Source organism: Bombina bombina, chromosome 3, assembly GCF_027579735.1.
Source record: "Bombina bombina isolate aBomBom1 chromosome 3, aBomBom1.pri, whole genome shotgun sequence".
Taxonomy (NCBI): Eukaryota; Metazoa; Chordata; class Amphibia; order Anura; family Bombinatoridae; genus Bombina; species Bombina bombina.
In genome coordinates, this window is record NC_069501.1 from 1,047,976,547 (window position 1) to 1,048,000,941 (window position 24,395).

Sequence of the window (24,395 nt, forward strand, 5' to 3'; positions counted from 1 at the left end):
CAGTGTTATGAGGGGGCTTAAACACCTGTGTACTCATCAAAGCGGCACTGTTTAGTAGTACGTTCTGCATGACAAAGAAGTAATCGACCAAGGATAAGAGTGTTTCTTCTGTTATGTGTGATCAGTCCACGGGTCATCATTACTTCTGGGATATAACTCCTCCCCAACAGGAAATGCAAGAGGATTCACCCAGCAGAGCTGCATATAGCTCCTCCCCTCTACGTCAGTCCCAGTCATTCTCTTGCACCCAACGACTAGATAGGATGTGTGAGAGGACTATGGTGATTATACTTAGTTTTTATGACTTCAATCAAAAGTTTGTTATTTTAAAATAGCACCGGAGCGTGTTATTACTTCTCTGGCAGAGTTTGAGGAAGAATCTGACAGAGATTTTTTACTATGATTTTAACCGGAGTCGTTAAGATCATATTGCTGTTCTCGACCATCTGAGGGAGGTAAAGGCTTCAGATCAGGGGACAGCGGGCAGATGAATCTGCATTGAGGTATGTGGCAGTTTTTATTTTCTGAATGGAATTGATGAGAAAAGCCTGCCATACCGTTAAAATGACATGTATGTATACACTTCAGTATTCTGGGGATGGTATTTCACCGGAACTACTGTGTTAAGGTCACTAATCCTTTTAATAACTATTCTCATGTTAAACGTTTTTGCTGGAATGTAGAATCGTTTACATTGCTGAGGTACTGTGTGAATAAATGTTTGGGCATTATTTCCACTTGGCAGTTTTTTGCTTTAATTGTGACAGTTTCGTTTCTCTTCACTGCTGTGTGGGAGAGGGAGGGGCCGTTTTTGGCGCTCTTTGCTACGCATCAAAAAATTCCAGTCAGCTACTTTTATATGTCCTGCATGATCCGGTTCATCTCTGACAGATCTCAGGGGTCTTCAAACTTCTTTGAAGGGAGGTAAATTCTCTCAGCAGAGCTGTGAGGATTCTTATAGTGACTGTGTATAAAAAACGTTGTTTTGTTTTTCTTATGTACAAATTTAATTAGTGTTGTTTTTTACTAATGGGAACAAACCTTTGCTAAAAGTTGTGTTGTTTTAAAATTTGATGCAATAACTGTTTTTCAGTTCATTATTTCAACTGTCATTTAATCGTTAGTACCTCTTTGAGGCACAGTACGTTTTTTGCTAAAAAAGATTATAACCAAGTTGTAAGTTTTTTGCTAGTGTGTTAAACATGTCTGTCTCAGAGGAAGATATCTGTGTCATTTGTTCCAATGCCAAGGTGGAGCCCAATAGAAATTTATGTACTAACTGTATTGATGCTACTTTAAATAAAAGTCAATCTGTACAATGTGAACAAATTTCACCAAACAGCGAGGGGAGAGTTATGCCGACTAACTCGCCTCACGCGACAGTACCTGCATCTCCCGCCCGGGAGGTGCGTGATATTTTGGCGCCTAGTACATCTGGGCGGCCATTACAGATAACATTACAAGATATGGCTACTGTTATGACTGAAGTTTTGTCTAAATTACCTGAACTAAGAGGCAAGCGTGATCACTCTGGGGTGAGAACAGAGTGCGCTGACAATGCTAGGGCCATGTCTGATACTGCGTCACAGCTCGCAGAGCATGAGGACGGAGAGCTTCATTCTGTGGGTGACGGTTCTGATCCAAACAGATTGGACTCAGATATTTCAAATTTTAAATTTAAATTGGAGAACCTCCGTGTACTACTAGGGGAGGTCTTAGCAGCTCTCAACGATTGTAACACTGTTGCAATACCAGAGAAACTGTGTAGGTTGGATAAATACTTTGCGGTACCGGCGAGTACTGACGTTTTTCCTATACCTAAGAGACTAACTGAAATTGTTACTAAGGAGTGGGATAGACCCGGTGTGCCGTTCTCACCCCCTCCAATATTTAGAAAGATGTTTCCAATAGACGCCACCACTCGGGACTTATGGCAAACGGTCCCCAAGGTGGAGGGAGCAGTTTCTACTTTAGCTAAGCGTACCACTATCCCGGTGGAGGATAGCTGTGCTTTCTCAGATCCAATGGATAAAAAATTAGAGGGTTACCTTAAGAAAATGTTTGTTCAACAAGGTTTTATATTACAACCCCTTGCATGTATCGCGCCGATTACGGCTGCGGCAGCATTTTGGATTGAGTCGCTTGAAGAGAACCTTAGTTCCTCTACGCTAGACGACATTACGGACAGGCTTAGAGTCCTTAAACTAGCTAATTCTTTCATTTCGGAGGCCGTAGTACATTTAACCAAACTTACGGCTAAGAACTCAGGATTCGCCATACAGGCACGCAGGGCACTGTGGCTAAAATCCTGGTCAGCTGATGTTACTTCTAAGTCCAAATTACTTAATATACCTTTCAAGGGGCAGTCCTTATTCGGGCCCGGTTTGAAAGAAATTATCGCTGACATTACGGGAGGTAAGGGCCACGCCCTACCTCAAGACAAGGCCAAAGCTAAGGCTAGACAGTCTAATTTTCGTCCCTTTCGGAATTTCAAAACAGGAGCAGCATCAACCTCCACTGCACCAAAACAGGAAGGAGCTGTTGCTCGTTACAGGCAAGGCTGGAAGCCTAACCAGTCCTGGAACAAAAGCAAGCAGGCCAGGAAACCTGCTGCTGCCCCAAAGACAGCATGAACCGAGAGCCCCCGATCCGGGACCGGATCTAGTAGGGGGCAGACTCTCTCTCTTCGCCCAGGCCTGGGCAAGAGATGTTCAGGATCCCTGGGCACTAGAGATCATATCTCAGGGATACCTTCTAGACTTCAAATTATCTCCCCCAAGAGGGAGATTTCATCTGTCAAGGTTGTCAACAAACCAGATAAAGAAAGAAGCGTTTCTACGCTGCGTACAAGATCTGTTAACAATGGGAGTGATCCATCCGGTTCCGTGGTCGGAACACGGACAAGGGTTCTACTCAAACCTGTTTGTGGTTCCCAAAAAAGAGGGAACTTTCAGGCCAATCTTAGATTTAAAGACTCTAAACAAATTCCTAAGAGTTCCATCGTTCAAAATGGAAACTATTCGGACAATTTTACCCATGATCCAAGAGGGTCAGTACATGACCACAGTGGATTTAAAGGATGCTTACCTTCACATACCGATCCACAAAGATCATCACCGGTATCTAAGGTTTGCCTTCTTAGACAGGCACTACCAGTTTGTAGCTCTTCCATTCGGATTGGCTACGGCTCCAAGAATCTTCACAAAGGTTCTGGGTGCCCTTCTAGCGGTACTAAGACCGCGAGGGATTTCGGTAGCTCCGTACCTAGACGACATTCTAATACAAGCTTCAAGCTTTCAAACTGCCAAGTCTCATACAGAGTTAGTTCTGGCATTTCTAAGGTCGCATGGATGGAAAGTGAACGAAAAGAAGAGTTCTCTCTTTCCTCTCACAAGAGTTCCATTCTTGGGGACTCTTATAGATTCTGTAGAAATGAAGATTTACCTGACAGAAGACAGGTTAACAAAACTTCAAAATGCATGCCGCGTCCTTCATTCCATTCAACACCCGTCAGTAGCTCAATGCATGGAGGTGATCGGCTTAATGGTAGCGGCAATGGACATAGTACCTTTTGCACGCCTACACCTCAGACCGCTGCAACTATGCATGCTAAGTCAGTGGAATGGGGATTACTCAGATTTGTCCCCTACTCTGAATCTGAATCAAGAGACCAGAAATTCTCTTCTATGGTGGCTTCATCGGCCACACCTGTCCAGGGGAATGCCATTCAGCAGGCCAGACTGGACAATTGTAACAACAGACGCCAGCCTACTAGGTTGGGGCGCTGTCTGGAATTCTCTGAAGGCTCAGGGACTATGGAATCAGGAGGAGAGTCTCCTTCCAATAAACATTCTGGAATTGAGAGCAGTTCTCAATGCCCTTCTGGCTTGGCCCCAGTTAATAACTCGGGGGTTCATCAGGTTTCAGTCGGACAACATCACGACTGTAGCTTACATCAACCATCAGGGAGGGACAAGAAGCTCCCTAGCAATGATGGAAGTATCAAAGATAATTCGCTGGGCAGAGTCTCACTCTTGCCACCTGTCAGCAATCCACATCCCGGGAGTGGAGAACTGGGAGGCGGATTTCTTGAGTCGCCAGACTCTTCATCCGGGGGAGTGGGAACTTCATCCGGAGGTCTTTGCCCAAATACTTCGACGTTGGGGCAAACCAGAGATAGATCTCATGGCGTCTCGCCAGAACGCCAAACTTCCTCGCTACGGGTCCAGATCCAGGGATCCGGGAGCAGTTCTGATAGATGCTTTGACAGCACCTTGGAACTTCAGGATGGCTTATGTGTTTCCACCCTTCCCGCTGCTTCCTCGATTGATTGCCAAAATCAAACAGGAGAGAGCATCAGTAATTCTTATTGATACCCTGATTCAGGCTAGGAAGCCTGTTACCAGAAGGATTTACCATAAAATATGGCGGAAATACCTATACTGGTGCGAATCCAAAGGTTACTCCTGGAGTAAGGTTAGGATCGCTAGGATATTGTCTTTTCTACAAGAAGGTTTAGAAAAGGGTTTATCAGCTAGTTCATTAAAGGGACAGATTTCAGCTCTGTCCATCTTGTTACACAGACGTCTGTCAGAAAATCCAGACGTCCAGTCCTTTTGTCAGGCTTTAGCTAGGATCAAGCCTGTGTTTAAAGCTGTTGCTCCACCATGGAGTTTAAACTTAGTTCTTAACGTTTTACAGGGTGTTCCGTTTGAACCCCTTCATTCCATTGATATAAAAATGTTATCTTGGAAAGTTCTGTTTTTAATGGCTATTTCCTCGGCTCGAAGAGTCTCTGAGTTATCAGCCTTACATTGTGATTCCCCTTATCTGATTTTTCACTCAGACAAGGTAGTTCTGCGTACTAAACCTGGGTTCTTACCTAAGGTAGTCACTAACAGGAACATCAATCAAGTGATTGTTGTCCCATCCTTGTGTCCAAATCCTTCTTCAAAGAAGGAACGTCTTTTACACAATCTGGATGTAGTTCGTGCCCTCAAGTTCTACTTGCAGGCAACTAAAGATTTTCGCCAAACTTCTTCCTTGTTTGTCGTTTACTCTGGACAGAGGAGAGGTCAAAAAGCTTCTGCTACCTCTCTCTCTTTTTGGCTTCGTAGCATAATACGTTTAGCCTATGAGACTGCTGGACAGCAGCCTCCTGAAAGAATTACAGCTCACTCCACTAGAGCTGTGGCTTCCACTTGGGCCTTTAAGAATGAGGCCTCTGTTGAACAGATTTGCAAGGCTGCAACTTGGTCTTCGCTTCATACTTTTTCCAAATTTTACAAATTTGACACTTTTGCTTCTTCGGAGGCTATTTTTGGGAGAAAGGTTCTTCAGGCAGTGGTTCCTTCTGTATAATGAGCCTGCCTATCCCTCCCGTCATCCGTGTACTTTTGCTTTGGTATTGGTATCCCAGAAGTAATGATGACCCGTGGACTGATCACACATAACAGAAGAAAACATAATTTATGCTTACCTGATAAATTCCTTTCTTCTGTTGTGTGATCAGTCCACGGCCCGCCCTGTTTTAAGGCAGGTAAATATCTTTTAAATTATACTCCAGTCACCACTTCACCCTTGGTTACTCCTTTCTCGTTGTTTCTTGGTCGAATGACTGGGACTGACGTAGAGGGGAGGAGCTATATGCAGCTCTGCTGGGTGAATCCTCTTGCATTTCCTGTTGGGGAGGAGTTATATCCCAGAAGTAATGATGACCCGTGGACTGATCACACAACAGAAGAAAGGAATTTATCAGGTAAGCATAAATTATGTTTTTATGTCCCATAAGCTCTCTAGTTTTTACTCACCTGCTATACTTATACGTAACTTTTGTGCCATTTGTACGTCTGCCCTTAGAGTGAACTGTGACGACTATCTGCATAATTTGTCTGTTTTTAGTGCACTCAACTCACCACACTACTTACAGGAGCATAAACACTTTATGAATGATAAATATCAAGCAAAGATTAGCCTCAGAATATTCATATGTATTTTTACAATTAAGTTGCTGAAAGGGATAAAAAGGTCAAAAATGTAAATGTGCATTTCAGTTTGAAATAGAAGCATTTTTGCAATATACTTCCAGTAGTAAAAATGCTTCTAGTAAGTAACTTTTTCTGCAGCATACGCACATATCCTGTGAGTGCCTGTGCGCCATTATTCTAACACACCGCCTTCTCAGAGAGCTGGCGGTGGTGTGTATTTTTGCTAATGGAAGTATATTACAAAAATGCTTATTTAAAATTGAAGTGTGCCCTTGCAAATTTCAATTTATCCCTTTTTTAAATATTGAAGAAATAACGGTATATCTTTAGACTGAAGCCAATTGGGTACGGTATGATTTACAAGAGTTGACAAACAAAGTTGTGTTGAATATAGCAGGGTTAGGCTTGTGAAGTCTGTCCAGCCAAGAACTGGATTTGCAGGCTCCAATCTTCAGAGCTAAATTACAGGAAAAGGTGACGACATAATGTACACTTTTTTTTTAAAAAAACTTTGAAATAGTAATATAAAATATTGAATTATGTTAAAGTATTCCCTCTTTAAATATTGGTGAAATTTGATATATAATTGGCTTGGTAACTTCTAGAACCTTTTTAAAATGTTAACACAGGGACACCTGTCCTTGAAGCTCACAAAGCCCATGTCTGTCTTTTGCACATAGGTGGGAAAATTAGATTGTCGTGTTCATTATCTCACTTGTCCTCGGTATGACCTGTAGATTTCTAAATGAGTCCTCCACGTCACAGAATATTTTTCATGGTCTAAATCAGGTCCCTAAATCGAATAGGATTTTGTATTTGAGATTGCTAATATATATATATATATATATATATATATATATATATATATATATATATATATATATATATATATATATATATATATATATATATATATATATATATATATATATATATATATATATATATATATATATATATATATTTTATTATTATGTCCCCTGGTTTTCAGAATAATATTTGTTAGGCTATACTAATTTTTATAGATATTTAAAGGGACATCAAACCCAAATTTTTTCTTTCATGATTTTAGAAATTGCATGCAATTTTTAAACGGCTTTCTAATTTACTTCTATGATCTATTTTGCTCCATTACCTTTGCTGAAAAGCATATCTAAATATGCTTAGTAGTTGCTGATTGGTGACTGCACATAGATGCCTCATGTGATTGGCTCACACATGTGCATTGTTATTTCTTCAGCAAAGGATATCTAAGGAATGAAGCAAATTAGATAATAGAAGTAAATTGGAATGTTGTTAAAAATTGTATTCTCTACCTGAATCATGAGAGAAACATTTTGGGTTTAGTGTCCCTTTAAAGCCTTTTTTACATTGCATATGTAAATATGTATACTCAAATGAATATTATTGTCTCATAGCTATTGAGATTTAAAATGTATATAGCTAACTGTTAAATATTTCTGTGCAGTGCTGTTTATTGATATATTTATATATACTCTTTCCTTTAATAGCTAGTTCTTCTTTAAGGTTGCCTTAAGATAATTCATTATTTCACATATAGGTATTACCTTTCAATGACATGCATTTTCTTTAGTCCACCTTTAAGATGTTTCATTAATCTGCATCTTCACATGTGACCTGGCATTGCCCAATAGTCACTCGGTAGTGCTCTTAAATAGAGATGTTTTAGTTAAAGGACCATTATACACTCATTTTTTCTTTGCATAAATGTTTTGTAGATGATCTATTTATATAGCCCATAAAGTTTTTTTTTTTTTAAATAAATGTATAGTTTTGCTTATTTTTAAGTAGCATTGCTCTGATTTTCAGACCCCTAACCAAGCCCCAAAGTTTTATGTGAATACCGTCAGCTACCTACTCCAGCTTGCTCCTGTTTGTGTAAAGGGTCTTTTCATATGCAAAAGAAGGGGGAGGAGGGGGGAGTGTCTTATTTCCCACTTGCAGTGGGCTTTCCAGCTACCTTTTCAACGGAGCTAAACTGAAAGCTTCTAAGTACGTTTTTAAACCATTTTATACAGGATTTTTATATCCGTATCTGTGCATCTTATTCTTTATAGTAGTGTCTATTACATGCAGTTATATGAAAATGAGTGTATACTGTCCCTTTAAGTCATGCTTATGATTAAGGCTTGAGTGCCGAAACATGTAAAGCATGACTTTTTTGCCATTTTTTTTTTTTAAATATAATTTTTTATTGAGGTAAAATTAGCTTTTACAATACAGTCATATCGGAAAAGATACAATTTATACACATCCTGTAGGAATAAACACATACCAAGCAAATACATTACATCATGTGGGAACATAAACACGCATCAAACCAACAGGGTATGATATTCTGGTTACCTCATTTTTTGAGTTTGTTGGATCGTAATGTCCTCTAAGCAAACAGGTCCACTTAAGGGACCAAAAACCTTAGTCCGTCACTAAGGACCCAAAAACAAAGCTAATTTCAAAGAGTCTAGTGTCAATGCGTATGAAATAGCGATAAAATTGGGAATCTGTAAATATTTTCAAAATATAGAAGCACAGCAGTGCACTTAAGTTACTCTTAGTTAATGTGATATAGCCAACTCGGAAACTAGTAGAGGTGCTATATTGATATGGGCTTCTGCTACTACTGCAAACATGGTTAGACACAAACATTGAACATTAGAAAATACACAATTTCTCCACTCTGTGTCTGAAAAATAAAACTGTAGTGACTGCTTCTCACGTAACTCTATATAATAGTAGGGAAGTAAATGTAGCTATGCACCTTAGAACAGCTAGCATAAGAGGAGTAAGACTATGTATCTAAGGTTGCAAGCTCAGGGAGATGAGTAATCTAGCTTGAGAAAACACATGGGAATCACATATATTAATCGCTCTAAATCTTCGAACCTTGATCATCATATCAGCAGTTCTAACACATATGTCAAACTTATAAACAGGCTAACATCAGTATTAAGATTATGATAGCAAACATTCTGTAGACATTAGACACATAAAACAATCCTAACAAATCTATTTATTGTAAACATCCGGAGAGCCTTTCTTTCACACTCATATAGGTTCAGGATACGGTAAGGACTCTGCGGACAGGGCAGAGACTACCTAACTCTGCCAAAAAGGGGTGCGGAGGATAAGGTATTTATCCCTTCCCACACGATTAAAAAAGGGGGGAGGGGAAGAGGAGAGAGAAAGGGGGGGAAGGCAGTGGAAAGAGAAGGTGGGAAGGGGTAGGAAGGAGGGAGCGGGAAAAAGGAGGGAAAGAGGGAAGGGGGAAGAAGGAAAGGGGGAAAAGAGGGGAGAGGGGTAAGGGGCAAGGAAGAGGGAGGGGGGAAAGAAGGGGGAAAAAGAGGAGAGAAGGAAAAAGAGGGAGGGAGGGATGAGTGAGGAAAGGGGTGAGGAAGGGGGGGGAAAGAGGGGAGGGGGGAAGAGGGAAGGGAGGGGGGTAAAGAGGGAGGGGAGGCAAAGAGGGAGGGATGGGGGTAGAGAGGGAAGGGAGGGGGGTAGAGAGGGAAGGGAGGGGGGTAGGAGAGGGGAGGGGGGGGGTAGAGAAGGCAGGGAGGGGGGGGGGGAAAGAGGGAAGGGAGAGATGAAGGAGGGAGGGAAGGGGTGAGGGATGGAGGATGGTTTTTAAGTTAAATGATAAGCTTTAAACATTTATTAGAAACCTGGTTAGAGTTCCACAAATGAAAAACATAGGCAGCTGTAGTACTGCAAATGAAGTAAGCTACTATCCAGAGTGGAGCAGATAGGGAACCACGTTGCAAATCTATGTCTCAGGCCCTAGGGCCGTCATAAATAACTGAACTATGAGAAAATGTACATATGTTGTTACATAGGGATTCGCAACCTAGCTATGGACATTCAGGCTAATATAGACAGTGAAACATGGAAATATTGATACTAGGGTTACAGGCGGGAAGTCTACACATCACCCCAAATATAATTGTTATAGGGATTTGAGATCAGTACAATTGCGGGGAGTGAAGTGTCCATAGTCAGCAATGCCATGTAATCAAAGTTCACCCCACTCCACACATAGTAAAGGGGATTGTTAATATACAAGATGCCACAAGGAGAGTCCTGCCACGTGAAAACCTCCACCGGGAGCTCCAAACAGTGCGTGACTCCAAGGCCTTCTAGTTAGTAGGATTAGGGTGACCCATTGTATGTATTATACCTGTCTCCGTGTATACTTCTTTACTTGAAGGCTTTCCTACATAGATAGGGTCTTCAGAGCAGTGCAGCAATACAGGTTGCTCCAGCCAATTCTCGAGTCCGAAACTGCATATCTGAGGGCCAGGTATACTCCTCGCTGTAACCTCTGTAGGAACCGTCGGGACTACTTCCACTGCACTTTCTGAACAGCCCGCTCCTGTCTCCAGCGGACCGGCCGCATCCACCAGATCAACAGCGGGCGCGATATGCCAGCAGCTCCCGACTTCTTGGTCAGCGACTGGAAGGCCAGCGACTATGGTGGGTGAGAGAAACTGACCGGGGTTCATCGGCACATGAGGTCCGCTCTCCGTTCTTCTGCACGTGAGTCACTATCTGAGATCTCCATACCTCTGGGGCTGAGGGTTACTATAAGCCGGTCCATTCTGCTTATTAGCTTCCGGTTGTGGTCCTCAAAGAGGGCCAGGATGGCCGCGTGGAAATCCTCCATGATCGCTATGAGGGCCTCAGCTTAAGTATATTATACGTAAGAGCAGCCGACAGGCACGATCCTTGAGGCAGCTTTCACCAATTACTCAAAGTTACGCGGCCATCACTGCCCATGACAGCATGGCTCAATAGGCCTCCAAATTGAAGTTCCGTCTCAGGCTTGATATAAACACAAAAGGCATCAGAAAGGTCAGGAGACTGATAAGGATCATCAGACATTAGTCCCTTAACTGCAGTTTATGCCGATAACTATAAAATTCTAGTATGTTTGTTGCTTTTTTTGTGGAGCTCTAATAAAACACGTCCATTCTCTTTGGCTATTAGCTCCGCCCCCCCTTTTTGCCATTTTAAGTGATGCAATAAATTTGGATGTTTTAACTTTGAAGATGTGCCAGTTGTTTTTCTTCTAAATGGTTCATTCCTAAATAAGGTGAATCATACATGAAACACCCCTACTTTGTTTTCCCACTTGACAGCCAGTTTGCTAAGCAAAAAGAATACCCCATGCAATATGAATTGTCCTCTAGGGAAAGACCCGTTAAAGGGACACTCCTCAAAATGACAATTTCATGATACAGACAGATCATGCAATTTTAAACCACTTTCAAATTTACTTCCATAAAAAAAATGTCCACAATCTTTTTATATTTACACTTTGTCATCAGCTCCTATTGAGCATGTGCAAGAATTCACAGAACATACGTATATGCATTTGTGATTGGCTGATGGCTGTCACATGATACAGGGGGAGTGGAAATAGACATAAGCTACTACTACTTTGAAGTTCAGACTAAATGCTATTGTATTTTTACCATGCATTTGTTTATGTAACTCTACTGTATTAATAGTAAGGAGAAATGTAGCGGCTCAGTTTATATTACATATCTTAAAGGGATAGTAAACCCTTTTTTTTTTTTTTTTTTTTAACCTCTTTCAAAACCTCTTACCAAGTACTTTAATATTGAAAATAACATGTATTAGCCAATTTTAATCATTTAACTTTATTTTCATGACAAAATTATTATTGCTGCCAAACCCTTCAGGATCCTCATTATGCACGGCAAATTACCATGTTCTACCTGAGTAGAACAATCATGGCGGCCCGCATGTGCATTTCCTATCGATTCTGACATGCACAAATTGATCCTTAATCTTTCTGTGTCAGCTGGTTGCAAAATCTGATAGAATAGCTGTCTGTCATCGGATTTTGCAACGATAATGTGCACATGCGACAGACGGGTCGCAGAATCCAACAGGCAACGGCTCTAGCTCTACGGTTAGTACCTCCCCCTAGGCCACCCTTCTCCATGTACTGGCAGCACAGGCCAGGGAAGGAGCATTGCAGCTGAAATGTGCCTGTTAGAATATTGGCAGTTTAAAATAAGGTAGTCTCTCAGTCACAAAGAGCAGGGCTGTGTGCTCTGGAACCGATCACTTTTTACACCTAGCACTTCCCCTCACAGCTCGTGTCACGCATATTCAAATTAGAGGTGTGATTGGAGGATGTGAGAGCCTAAATAATTCTGAATTCCAACCTTTTTTTGGGGGGCGGTCGTTAGAGCCATTTATAGAAGATCTAAAAATATGAATTATAAATAAGAGGAATCTTCGTTTTGGGATAAAAGTGCATTTAAAACTTATAGTACTGAAGTTTCGTATAATGAATTTGTTGTTCATACAAATTACAAAAGTTGTATAACCCTTTAAAGGAACAGTGTTCTTGGATTTCTTTGTCTTTTTTTTAATGTGTTTCTTATTATCCATTTCAGTGTAGCGGTGAATTAATTTGTTTATAATCATCTTTACTTTTTTGTCATTTGAAATACATATTTTGCCTGTCTGTATCCACATCAATACAAATGCATCTGAAACCAGCTTGCAGAAGACATTGGGTTATTAGAGCTGCAATTATCGATTTTATTCTCATAATCTATTAATCGGATTAAAAATAACTTTTTTTTTTTTTACTTAAAGTATAAAAAAGTGTTTTTAAAATAAAATTGGTTATTGACTAAGAATAAAACAATGCATTAACATAACCAATTTTTTTAATTTTTTTTATTATAATCGAACAAAACCACGTACTTGGGTAGATGATGTTGAGTTGCAATTAAGTTAATCTGTAAATGTAAAATACCATCTGTAAGGTTAGGGAAAAATTTCTACTCTGCTCTTAAAGTGAATGTCAAGTTTGAAGAATGTGTGCTAAGTTTTTAAAAATCCTATTAAAAACAGGGGCACTTTCATTCATCAAACTTGACATTGAGGCTGCTTCATCGCTTCCACTGCCCGTCGCAAGCCTCTTTATATGTCAAATATGACTAATCCGGCTTTCTCCAATCACGGCTTGGCCTCAGGCAATGTTTGCTCTGGGGGGGGGGGCCGTGATTGGAGGAAGCCGGGTTCGTCATGGCTGACATATGAAGAGGCTTGCGACGGGGGGGGGGGGGCGGGGGTGGAAGGAAGCGCTGGAGCGGCTTTCAAGAATAAAAGGTGGTAAGTATTTTAACAGAGTGAAATGTAAAGTTTGATGAATGAAAGTGCCCCTGTTTTTAATAGGATTTTTTTCATTAAACCTGACATTCACTTAAAGATAACTTTTATAGAGGTTGAATCTGATAAAAATATAAGGACTATATATCAATAACGGGACAAGGCCTTACACTGTTATCTATACAGTACATATAATCAGTAATTGCAGAATTATTAGCTGATTGTGCACTATTATCTGTTAGCAAGCAATCATCAATTCAAATAACTCCCATTAATTTTGGGCTAAGTGTAAATAATAAGCTCAACACTATATCATGCAAAGCATAGTCCCAAATCGCCTGATTTAATATAAATAATCCAAATGATGACTCCTATTATTTTGGGTTGCACAGGTGATCTAATCCACATAAGCTAGTACTTAAAAAAAATGTATACTGTCCTGAAAAAGTGACAAGTTAACATCTTTAGGCTGAGGACATAACACCATGTCCAGGAGTTCATCAGAGTGAAACCGTGCCATGTGCAGACCAACTAATTTAGAACGAGACTATTTTCAACGACTATTTATATAATATATATAATTACAACTATTTTCATAATAGATTATCGATTTAGTTGTTGCAACTCTAGTTTATTATTAACTTAAATATTTTGGAAGAAATGTAACTATATGTTGTGTTTTTAGTTGCATATGGATGAGTTTAACGTTCCTCACAGGAAATGTATCCATATGGATATGGTATGGATTGTTTGACTGCTGATGACCACCCCCCCTCATCTTAATTGGTGGATAGGGACACACCTCCACCAACATGAACGTACAAAGCCTAGCTTTATCCTGGACCTTGAACATATATCGTTTTTACCTCTGTAAAACAAACCTCAAATTATAGTTTAGCTTCTAATGCAGCGCTGAAAATTAGTTATCTTGTTTTCATTTTGATTTTCTAATTTACTGTTAATGTTTTTTTTTTTCTGCACTAGTCATTGATACCTCTTTCTTTTATAGTGTGAGTATCCTGGTCGGGGCTCCAAAGGCAAACACTAGCCAGGAAAATGTGGTGGAGGGAGGAGCTGTCTATTATTGTCCGTGGCAGAGAAATAACAGCAGCTGCACATCTATTCCATTTGACCTCACAGGTACCTTAAATTCTGTTTCTTTTAAAGCTTTTAAATCGTGACACTGTTGTTATAGGGGTGTAAAACACAACATTTTTATTTCATGATTCAGATAGAACATGCAATGTTTGACAAATTTCTAATTCTATTATCAATGTTTCTTTGTTTTCTTGGTATCTTTTATTAAAAAGCAGGAATATAAGTTTAGGAGCCAGCCCATTTCTCGAGCACTATATGGCAGCAGTTATCCATTTGCAAGAGCATTAGATGGCAGCACTAGTTCCTCCCATGCAGTGCTCCAGATGCCTACCTAGGTGGTATCTCTTCAACACAGAATATTATGGGAAAAAAGCAAATTTGATAATTATAAGTAAACTGGAAACCTTTTAACCTTTTTAATGCCGTTAGGACGTTCTATGCCGTCCTAATTGCGCTGGGCTTTAGCGCCTTTAGGACTGCATGGAACTTCCTAGCTGTCTGGCTGTCCTGAAGCCAACATCGCTTCCAGAATAGGATCATGGTCTGGAGGGCGTGCCTAGCGTCATAGAGATGCCCCCCTAACCTGATCCCATCATTGAAATCTCATGATTGCAGGATTTCAATTTATCTACATCGGAACGTTGTTCCAATGTAGACAAATTAACCCTGTCATTAAAGGGTTAAAATGGTATGCTCGGTCTAAATCCCAAAAGAAAGTGTTTGGGTTTTATATCCCTTTTAAGTACTGAACAATAGTAGCACCCAGTTTATTTTAATGTCTCAATATTGCCATAAAGCTTTAGGTTTTGGTAGGTAATCCTTTTAAATAACAATGATAAAATATATAGTTGTTTGATGTAGCTGATTTTTATTATAAAAAGGCCTGGAAGATCAAATGGAAAATGTAATCTTTTAAAGCCGTTCTCCTCCCTTTGACTGCAGGTTCGCACAAGAGTACCTGCAGCCACAGTTTATCAAGCAGCGGTCATCAGACCTTCCCTACCCTCTTCTTCACCTCTAAGGTGGAACATTTCAATCTCCCCGGTGTCGTCCAACTGGGGAGATTAATAGATCCTGCCCGAGTGTGATTGGCTGTGCGCAGGCAGGGGGCGGGGTTGCACGCAAGTGCAAAATAGAGCTTGTGTGCAATGTTAGAGGCAGTGGATTGCTGCCCGCCAGAGGAAAGCTCGTGTGGACGGGGCAAATTTGTCCGCCCCTGATTGATAAATCGAGCCCATAGTGCTCAAGACACATGCAAAATCCTGAGCCTACCTAAGTGTATGAATAGGGAAGGGAGCCACATTTCAATAAGGGATACCAGGAAGAAGTAGTACTTTGTGGTTAAACGTTTGTCTCAGATAAAGAGCATACACTGAAATATTACCAATAGATAAAGGGACATTGTACTGTGAAATCTTATCCTTTTTTTTTTTTTAAGTTTCCAATGTCCCATTTTACGTGCTGGAGTGTATTCTTTTGTTTACAGATTGCCCCATTGGCTTTATTTTGTCATTTGAAATAGCTGCTTTTGTTGGATGAAGTCACTACCTATACTGAAAAACTTCAATACTGCGGTGTCGGCTATTAAAAATCTATGTAAACAAGAGGCAGCCAAAATCACCCTCCCAGTGCAGAGAGCTAAGGCCATTTAAAATGATGTTCCTGCAGGCGCTTGGAATACAATTAAGGGGTCATTAAAATAAAAAACATTGCAATAACACTTGCTCTGAATTTCAAAGAAGGTTTTTTGTTTTTTGTTTTTACAATTTTCTTTTTCCCCCTGTAGCCATCACAGACTAGTATACATATACACTGAGCTTGTGCACATGCAGGAGCTGGTGCCTCAAAGTGTGTAAATAAAAAAGACTGCAAAATGTGATAATTAAAGTAAATTGAAAAGACTCTTAAAACTGGACGCTCTATCTGAATCATGAAAGTTTAATTTTGACTTTAGTCTCACTTTAAAGGAACAGTCTACACCAGAATTTGTATTGTGTTAAAAGATAGATAATCCTTTTTATTACCCATTCCCCAGTTTTGGATAACCAACAGAGTTATAATTAATATACTTTTTACCTCTGTGATTACCTTATATCTAGGCCTCTGCAGACTACCCCCTTATCTCAGTGCTTTTGACAGACATGCAGTTTAGCCAATCAGTGCAGACTCCTAAATAACTCCACGGGAGTGAGCACAGTGTTTATCTATATGACACACATGAACTAGCCCTGTCTTACTGTGAAAAACTTTCAAAATTGCTCTGAGCTAAGAGGCGGTTTTCAATGGTTTGGAAATCATTTTGAGCCTACCTAGGTTTAGCTTTTTCAAAAATACCACCAAGGGAACAAAGCAAATTTGATGATAAAAGTAAATTGGAAAGTTTTAAAAATTGCATATCCTATCTGAATCATAAAAGTTTAATTTTGACTTGACTATCCCTTTAACTTTTAACAGTTACTTCCTGGAGTACATTGTCCCTTTAACATTTTCACACTTTTTTAACTGCTGCTATTTCTGATGCTGCCACCACATGAAGGCGGTTGATCTTAGCTTGTAATTTTATTTTGTAAGATGCAGCTGTGTCCCCTATCTACACCCCACCTCTCCTTAACATTCTGAGACTCTGAAGGGCGTGAATTGTGCACTGATCGGTACTCCTTTTTTATGTATTAAAACATTTTTTAGTGTTGTAACATTGCTAATTTATAGAGGTCTCTTTAGTTTTTTTTTTTGTTTTTTTTGTAGTCTCCATCTACTTTTATATGAGAATAAAAAAAATATAACAGTTAAAAAGTCAAATGAAGATTGCAGCTAGGAATACATGAATTTTAAAGCTTCTATGGCTTGCTTTTAAAATGTGCTCACGTTAACAAACTTGTATCACAATGAAGGGATTCTGCTTACATCACTTCTGTTAAACAAGAATTTGAATACATTAATTGACAAAAAGTTATTCAGTCCCTTTTCAATTGAGGGGTGATAAATTGTATTAGATTTTACGACTTACTGAACTGGATGATGGGTAACAAGGTACATTTTGTTGGAAATAAACAGTACTTCATGTAAAAGGGACAGAAAAACTCCTTCCCCCCCTCCCTCAGCGATAGAGAGGTATGTATGTATGTGTCTCTATCAACATTTAAAATTAGGGGGAGGTAAAGGTGAGTTTAAAATCCTCCACTACGCACAAAATATAGAGAAAATAACTCATAATGTAGTTCATTAACAAATCTAGACAGGCCAGAAGGCTTGTTTTTTCCCACAGAAAACCTCTGCATTACATTGTTTCCAGTGCATCAAAGGATTCTGGGTAAGATATGCAAATTAGGTCCACAATGACACACCTTTTTACTTCAAGTCTGCTTTTCAGCAGATTCCCTTTACGCCAAAGCATCGCTGTTCACACAGCTTATAAGGTTAGCAAGGGTTAGTGCAGTGATTCATAACAATCCCAGGGCAGACTAAGTTTATAAGCTGTGTAAACAGCAATGCTTTGGCGTAAAGGGAATCTGCTGAAAAGCAGACTTGAAGTAAAAAGGTGTCATTGTGAACCTAATTTTCATATGTTACCTAGAATCCTTTGCTGTATTGGAAACAATGTAATTCAGAGGTTTTCTGAGGGAAAAACAAGCCTTCTGGTCTGTCTAGATTTGTTAATGAACTACATAATGAGTTATTTTCTATGCATGTATATAGAGAGAGATGATATTTAAAAAAAAGAAAAAAGTTAGGTTTCATTAGGATGTGTTTTAACCATTCTGCCACATTGTGGTACTTTGTTTTTCCCTTTCTTTATGCCATTTGTTTTGTATTTGTGACTAATTTTTCCTGGAACATAGCCTGTTCAAGCCCTTGGGCTGGATGTTTGCAGACAGAATAAGAGGAATAGCTCCATTATGCTGTAGTACCGACCTTGCAGTTACAGCCTTTTGTGTAAAGCTTGTGGGCCTGGAGTGTTAAATGAATGGGAACAGAGTGTAAGAAAAGAAGCCCATTCAGTAAAGGTCATAAAGATCATGTCCGTGCCATAAGCATCTATTGAACAACACAATAGGAAGTCAGTCATTTTAAGTGTCCTGGTAACAGATTAAAGACCTTTCCCCATTATGTATATCCGTACTAGAGAGCAGGGGCATAATCTGTCATTTGAAAGAATGTTCACCTACGTATGCCCACAACTTTATTGGTTTTAGATCTGCATCACACTAATGTACATTATCTGGGAGTTCTGTGCCAACAATGTACTCACATTTTAACCTTTCTAAAAGCTCATTGACCAGTTATAGTTGAATCTCTTTTGTACAATGATGTAATGCCCTGTTTAAAACTACATGCAATGAAACAATGTGATATTTGTTTTTCTTTTAAGATACCCCATTGATATTCGCTTGTTGCTTTTCTAAAATGTATTGTGACAATAAATTTTAGCCCGGTTCTGTTACATTATTTACACATCTGCAACAAGACATACAGATCTCTCTAATGGTTATCACTACAAGTATAAAAATGTAATGAATGAATGAACAAAGGGACCTCCCTACATGCTTCTCTCATTTCTTCTCAATGCATTTATATGATTAAGCCGTTTTTATCCGCTCAGCATAGTCTGAACTATGGGATTGATCATAATCCTTTAGAAATGTTTATATATTATAATTTTTATATATAGGGATTTTTGTAGATAAAAAATGTTATTGATGTGCATTGCTGGTTTTTCAGCTAAGGATACCAAGAGAATGAAGCAACTTATATAATAGCATTCAATTTAACCAACTTTCCAATTTACTTTTCTCTCTGACATCCTCAAACTTGACCCTCCAGAGGTTTTGGAACTACATTTTCCATGATGCTCAGCCAGCATATCAGGAGGGCCAAGTTTGAGGATGTATGTCTGAATTATGAAAGAGAAAAATTGAGTTTCATATCCCTTTAAGTCCGAGTCTGCAAATAACAGGAATTGCTACTGTCTGTGTTTACAAATTCAGTTGTTTGGCTTCAGCAGAGGTGAGATAAAAATATGCGAATTAGAGACAGAAATGTTGCAGGTTTAGGCTTGTGAGGCCTGCCATGTGCTCGTTCATTTTTCAGGACTGGAAAATCCACATTTATCATATTTATGTTACAGGAAAATCATCAATATAAAAAATGGAAATATATTGCAAAGCTGTTTGTTTTTGGATTACAGTCTGAAAGTGTTTACTGTCCACATAAGATATTTAAACAGCATTTATTTCCCTCATCCTTTATTAAAGGGATATTAAATGATAAATTGGCCTCATAGACTATACATATATACAATTACTTTGTCGGACGGACAAGATCCGCTGTAGAAGGGCATGTCTGCCCGACATCGATAAATTCTGACCGCATACGCTGTCGGCATTTATCATTGCAAATGTATTTCTTGTGAAATGCTTGTGCAATACTGCCCCCTGCACATCCGCGGCCAATCGGCCGATAGCAGCGGGTGTCAATCAACCCAGATCATATCCGAAAGGGCTGATTGTCTGCCGCCTCAGAGGTGGCGGACGGGTTAAGGAGCAGCGGTCTTATGACCGCTGCTTCTTAACTCCGGATTCCAGCAAGACTGAAGGCTCGTGCAGAATTAGAAGCATTCGGGGGTTGATAAATCGGCCCCTATAAATCTGCATTTAAACCCACCCTAAATGGAAAACCTAAGATCTAGAACACTGGTTTTCAAATCTGACCTAAGGCCACCCCAACAGGCCAGATTTTCAGAATTACCTTGGATGAGAGCAGGTAAAATAACCATGTTTCACCTGTGCTCCAGTTCAGATAGCTTAAAAAATCATCTGGCCTGTTAGGGAGGCAATTTTGAGAAACAAAACAAAAAAAAGTTTTTCATGCGTTTTTTGTTTTCCACCATTAAATGAGCAATGTACTGTAAAATTGGTTTCCCTTTCAATGTGTTTCCAGTGGCTTGTTCTAGTAGCTGCAGCGTTTAACGTGTTCGAGACAGTGTTTATTTATGTTTATTTTTGTATATAAAATAGCTATTTCTGCTGACCCCACCCAGAGGCGTAACTAGAAACCACAGGGCCCAGGTGCAAGAATCAGAAGGGCCCCCCCCCCCGAACCTCCCACCCCCAACAACAAAAAAGTGAATTTGACACACACCTCCTTTTTTTTTTTTTTTTTTTTTAACATTTAACACTGAAAAAAAAAAGTGAATCGGATTACATGTCTGTAAAAGGAGGTACCCACAGTCTGTGAGATGGTCTGACCCCCTATTACTGTATATAGTGACACTGTTTAATGCACCAGTACTGTATATAGTGAGTTAGTGACACAGTCTGTAATCTGCCGGTGAGATGGCTGGCCTGACCCTACCCACCCCAGTACTTTATAAAGTGACCACAGTAGTCTGTGACATAGTCCAGCCCCCCTGTACTGTGTATAGTGACACTGGTTACCCCTCTCCCCCCATGCTGTAGTAACAAGGTCTGTAATTTGCTGGTTCCACAAACATATATATATATATATATATCATACACACGCGCATGCATATGCATAAATACACACCAATGGGTACAACAGACTAACCCCTGTAATTAGAGACACTAGTGAAGCATCATGTCACACTCACATGATATTAGTGCAGGCAGTGGCAGGTCAACGTTTTTTGAAGCTGGGCCCCCACATTTGGGGGCCCAGTCGCAATTGCGAACCGCTGCATCCCCCTGTAGTTTCGCCCCTGACACCACCACCATATACAATTGGCTCATTATCTAATCTAATTATTTATACAAAGTCATCGTATCTTATTTATCTCAGTTCGCTCGAAGACCAATACATAGAGAGAACCATGTAAAATGAACATTTTAGTACCCCTGTCGCACAATCCACTGGGAGCAGGATTTAATCTTTAACCACCTTGTTTTTCTATAACTGGTACTTTGAAGGGTCATGAAACCCACATTTTATTTTCTTAATGATTCATAACGAGAATACTTCATACTCTTGATATCGTTTGTTGAAAAACATGTCTAAATGGGCTCAGTAGCTGCTAATGACTGCTCGTGTGAATGGCTCACACATGTGCTTTGCTATTTCTTCAACAAAGGATACCTAAAGAATGAAGCACATATAGATAATAAAAGTAAATTGGACGCAATTTTGCGCTCTTGTGCAATGCCGCCGCTGATAATTTCCCCGGTCAGACGAGACCGAAATTGAAATTGAAATTCACCACCTAAGAGGTGGTGAAGAGGTTGGGGAAGCAGCGGTTTGGTGAGTGCTGCTTCACTATACGGCTCTCTTGTGAGGCGAACCCTGTCGTAGGCTTTGATAAATCTACCCCTTAATCTGTTGGATCTAAAATTACTGTTTCTTCTGTTAAGTGTGATCAGTCCACGGGTCATCATTACTTCTGGGATATTACTCCTCCCCAACAGGAAGTGCAAGAGGATTCACCCAGCAGAGCTGCATATAGCTCCTCCCCTCTACGTCATTCTCTTGCACCCAACGACTAGATAGGATGTGTGAGAGGACTATGGTGATTATACTTAGTTTTATATCTTCAATCAAAAGTTTGTTATTTTAAAATAGCACCGGAGTGTGTTATTACCTCTCTGGCAGAGTTTGAAGAAGAATCTACCAGAGTTTTTGCTATGATTTTAGCCGGAGTAGTTAAGATCATATTGCTGTTTCTCGGCCATCTGAGGAGAGGTAAACTTCAGATCAGGGGACAGCGGGCAGATGAATCTGCATAGAGGTATGTAGCAGCTTTTATTTTCTGACAATGGAATTGATGAGAAAATCCTGCCATACCGATATAATGTCATGTATGTATACTTTACACTTCAGTATTCTGGGGAATGGTACTTCACTAGAATTACACTGTAAGAAGTACATAAAGCTGTTTAATAACTAGAAATTATGTTTAACGTTTTTGCTGGAATGTAAAATCGTTTTCATTTGCTGAGGTACTGAGTGAATAAATGTTTTGGGCACTATTTTTCCACTTGGCAGTTGCTTAATCTTTTTTCTGACAGTTTCTGTTCTCTCTCACTGCTCTGTGTGAGGGGGAGGGGCCGTTTTTTGGCGCTTTTGCTACGCATCAGATATTTCAGTCAGCAGCTCATTGTATTTCCTGCATGATCCGGTTCATCTCTACAGAGCTCAGGGGTCTTCAAAACTTATTTTGAGGGAGGTAATTTCTCTCAGCAGAGCTGTGAGAAATATAGTTGACTGAGACAAAAAACGTTTATTCTGTAATTTGTTTCCTGCTTTCAGAATTTGTTATCTTTGCTAATGGGATTAAACCTTTGCTAAAGTTGTGTTGTTTATAAGGATTGAGGCTATAACTGTTTCAATTTATTAATTTTCAACTGTCATAGATCTTCTGTGCTTCTTAAAGGCACAGTACGTTTTTAATATTATTCTAATTGAATTGTATTCCAAGTTGCAAGTTTATTTGCTAGTGTGTTAAACATGTCTGATTCAGAGGAAGATACCTGTGTCATTTGTTGCAATGCCAAAGTGGAGCCCAATAGAAATTTATGTACTAACTGTATTGATGCTACTTTAAATAAAAGTCAATCTGTACAAATTGAACAAATTTCACCAAACAACGAGGGGAGAGTTATGCCGACTAACTCGCCTCACGTGTCAGTACCTGCATCTCCCGCTCGGGAGGTGCGTGATATTGTAGCGCCGAGTACATCTGGGCGGCCATTACAAATCACATTACAGGATATGGCTACTGTTATGACTGAAGTTTTGGCTAAATTACCAGAACTAAGAGGTAAGCGTGATCACTCTGGGGTGAGAACAGAGTGCGCTGATAATATTAGGGCCATGTCAGACACTGCGTCACAGGTGGCAGAACATGAGGACGGAGAACTTCATTCTGTGGGTGACGGTTCTGATCCAAACAGACTGGATTCAGATATCTCAAATTTTAAATTTAAACTGGAAAACCTCCGTGTATTACTAGGGGAGGTGTTAGCGGCTCTGAATGATTGTAACACAGTTGCAATACCAGAGAAAATGTGTAGGTTGGATAAATATTTTGCGGTACCGGCGAGTACTGAGGTTTTTCCTATACCTAAGAGACTTACTGAAATTGTTACTAAGGAGTGGGATAGACCCGGTGTGCCGTTCTCACCCCCTCCGATATTTAGAAAAATGTTTCCAATAGACGCCACCACACGGGACTTATGGCAAACGGTCCCTAAGGTGGAGGGAGCAGTTTCTACTTTAGCTAAGCGTACCACTATCCCGGTGGAGGATAGCTGTGCTTTTTCAGATCCAATGGATAAAAAATTAGAGGGTTACCTTAAGAAAATGTTTGTTCAACAAGGTTTTATATTGCAACCCCTTGCATGCATTGCGCCGATCACGGCTGCAGCGGCATTCTGGATTGAGTCTCTGGAAGAGAACATTAGTTCAGCTACTCTGGACGACATTACGGACAGGCTTAGAGTCCTTAAACTAGCTAATTCATTCATTTCGGAGGCCGTAGTACATCTTACTAAACTTACGGCGAAGAATTCAGGATTCGCCATTCAGGCACGCAGGGCGCTGTGGCTAAAATCCTGGTCAGCTGATGTTACTTCTAAGTCTAAATTGCTTAATATACCTTTCAAAGGGCAGACCTTATTCGGGCCCGGGTTGAAAGAGATTATCGCTGACATTACAGGAGGTAAAGGCCATGCCCTGCCTCAGGACAAAGCCAAAGCTAAGGCTAGACAGTCTAATTTTCGTTCCTTTCGTAATTTCAAAGCAGGAGCAGCATCAACTTCCTCTGCACCAAAACAGGAAGGAGCTGTTGCTCGCTACAGACAAGGCTGGAAACCTAACCAGTCCTGGAACAAGGGCAAGCAGACCAGGAAACCTGCTGCTGCCCCTAAAACAGCATGAATTGAGGGCCCCCGATCCGGGATTGGATCTAGTGGGGGGCAGACTTTCTCTCTTCGCCCAGGCTTGGGCAAGAGATGTCCAGGATCTCTGGGCGCTAGAGATAATATCTCAGGGATACCTTCTGGACTTCAAATACTCTCCTCCAAGAGAGAGATTTCATCTGTCAAGGTTGTCAACAATCCAGACAAAGAAAGAGGCGTTTCTACGCTGCGTACAAGAGCTCTTGTTAATGGGAGTAATCCATCCAGTTCCACG

At 40.1% G+C, this 24,395-nt stretch overlaps 1 protein-coding gene across 1 annotated transcript in view; it reads left to right on the top strand.

The window, feature by feature from the left end:
* ITGA5 (integrin subunit alpha 5) overlaps positions 1-24,395 on the top strand; it is a 170,628-nt gene that overhangs the window by 37,831 nt on the left and 108,402 nt on the right. The window contains exon 2 of the mRNA XM_053708269.1: positions 14,167-14,297. Within this exon, the coding sequence (XP_053564244.1) occupies positions 14,167-14,297 (131 nt within the window). The remainder of the gene's footprint in view (positions 1-14,166; positions 14,298-24,395) is intronic.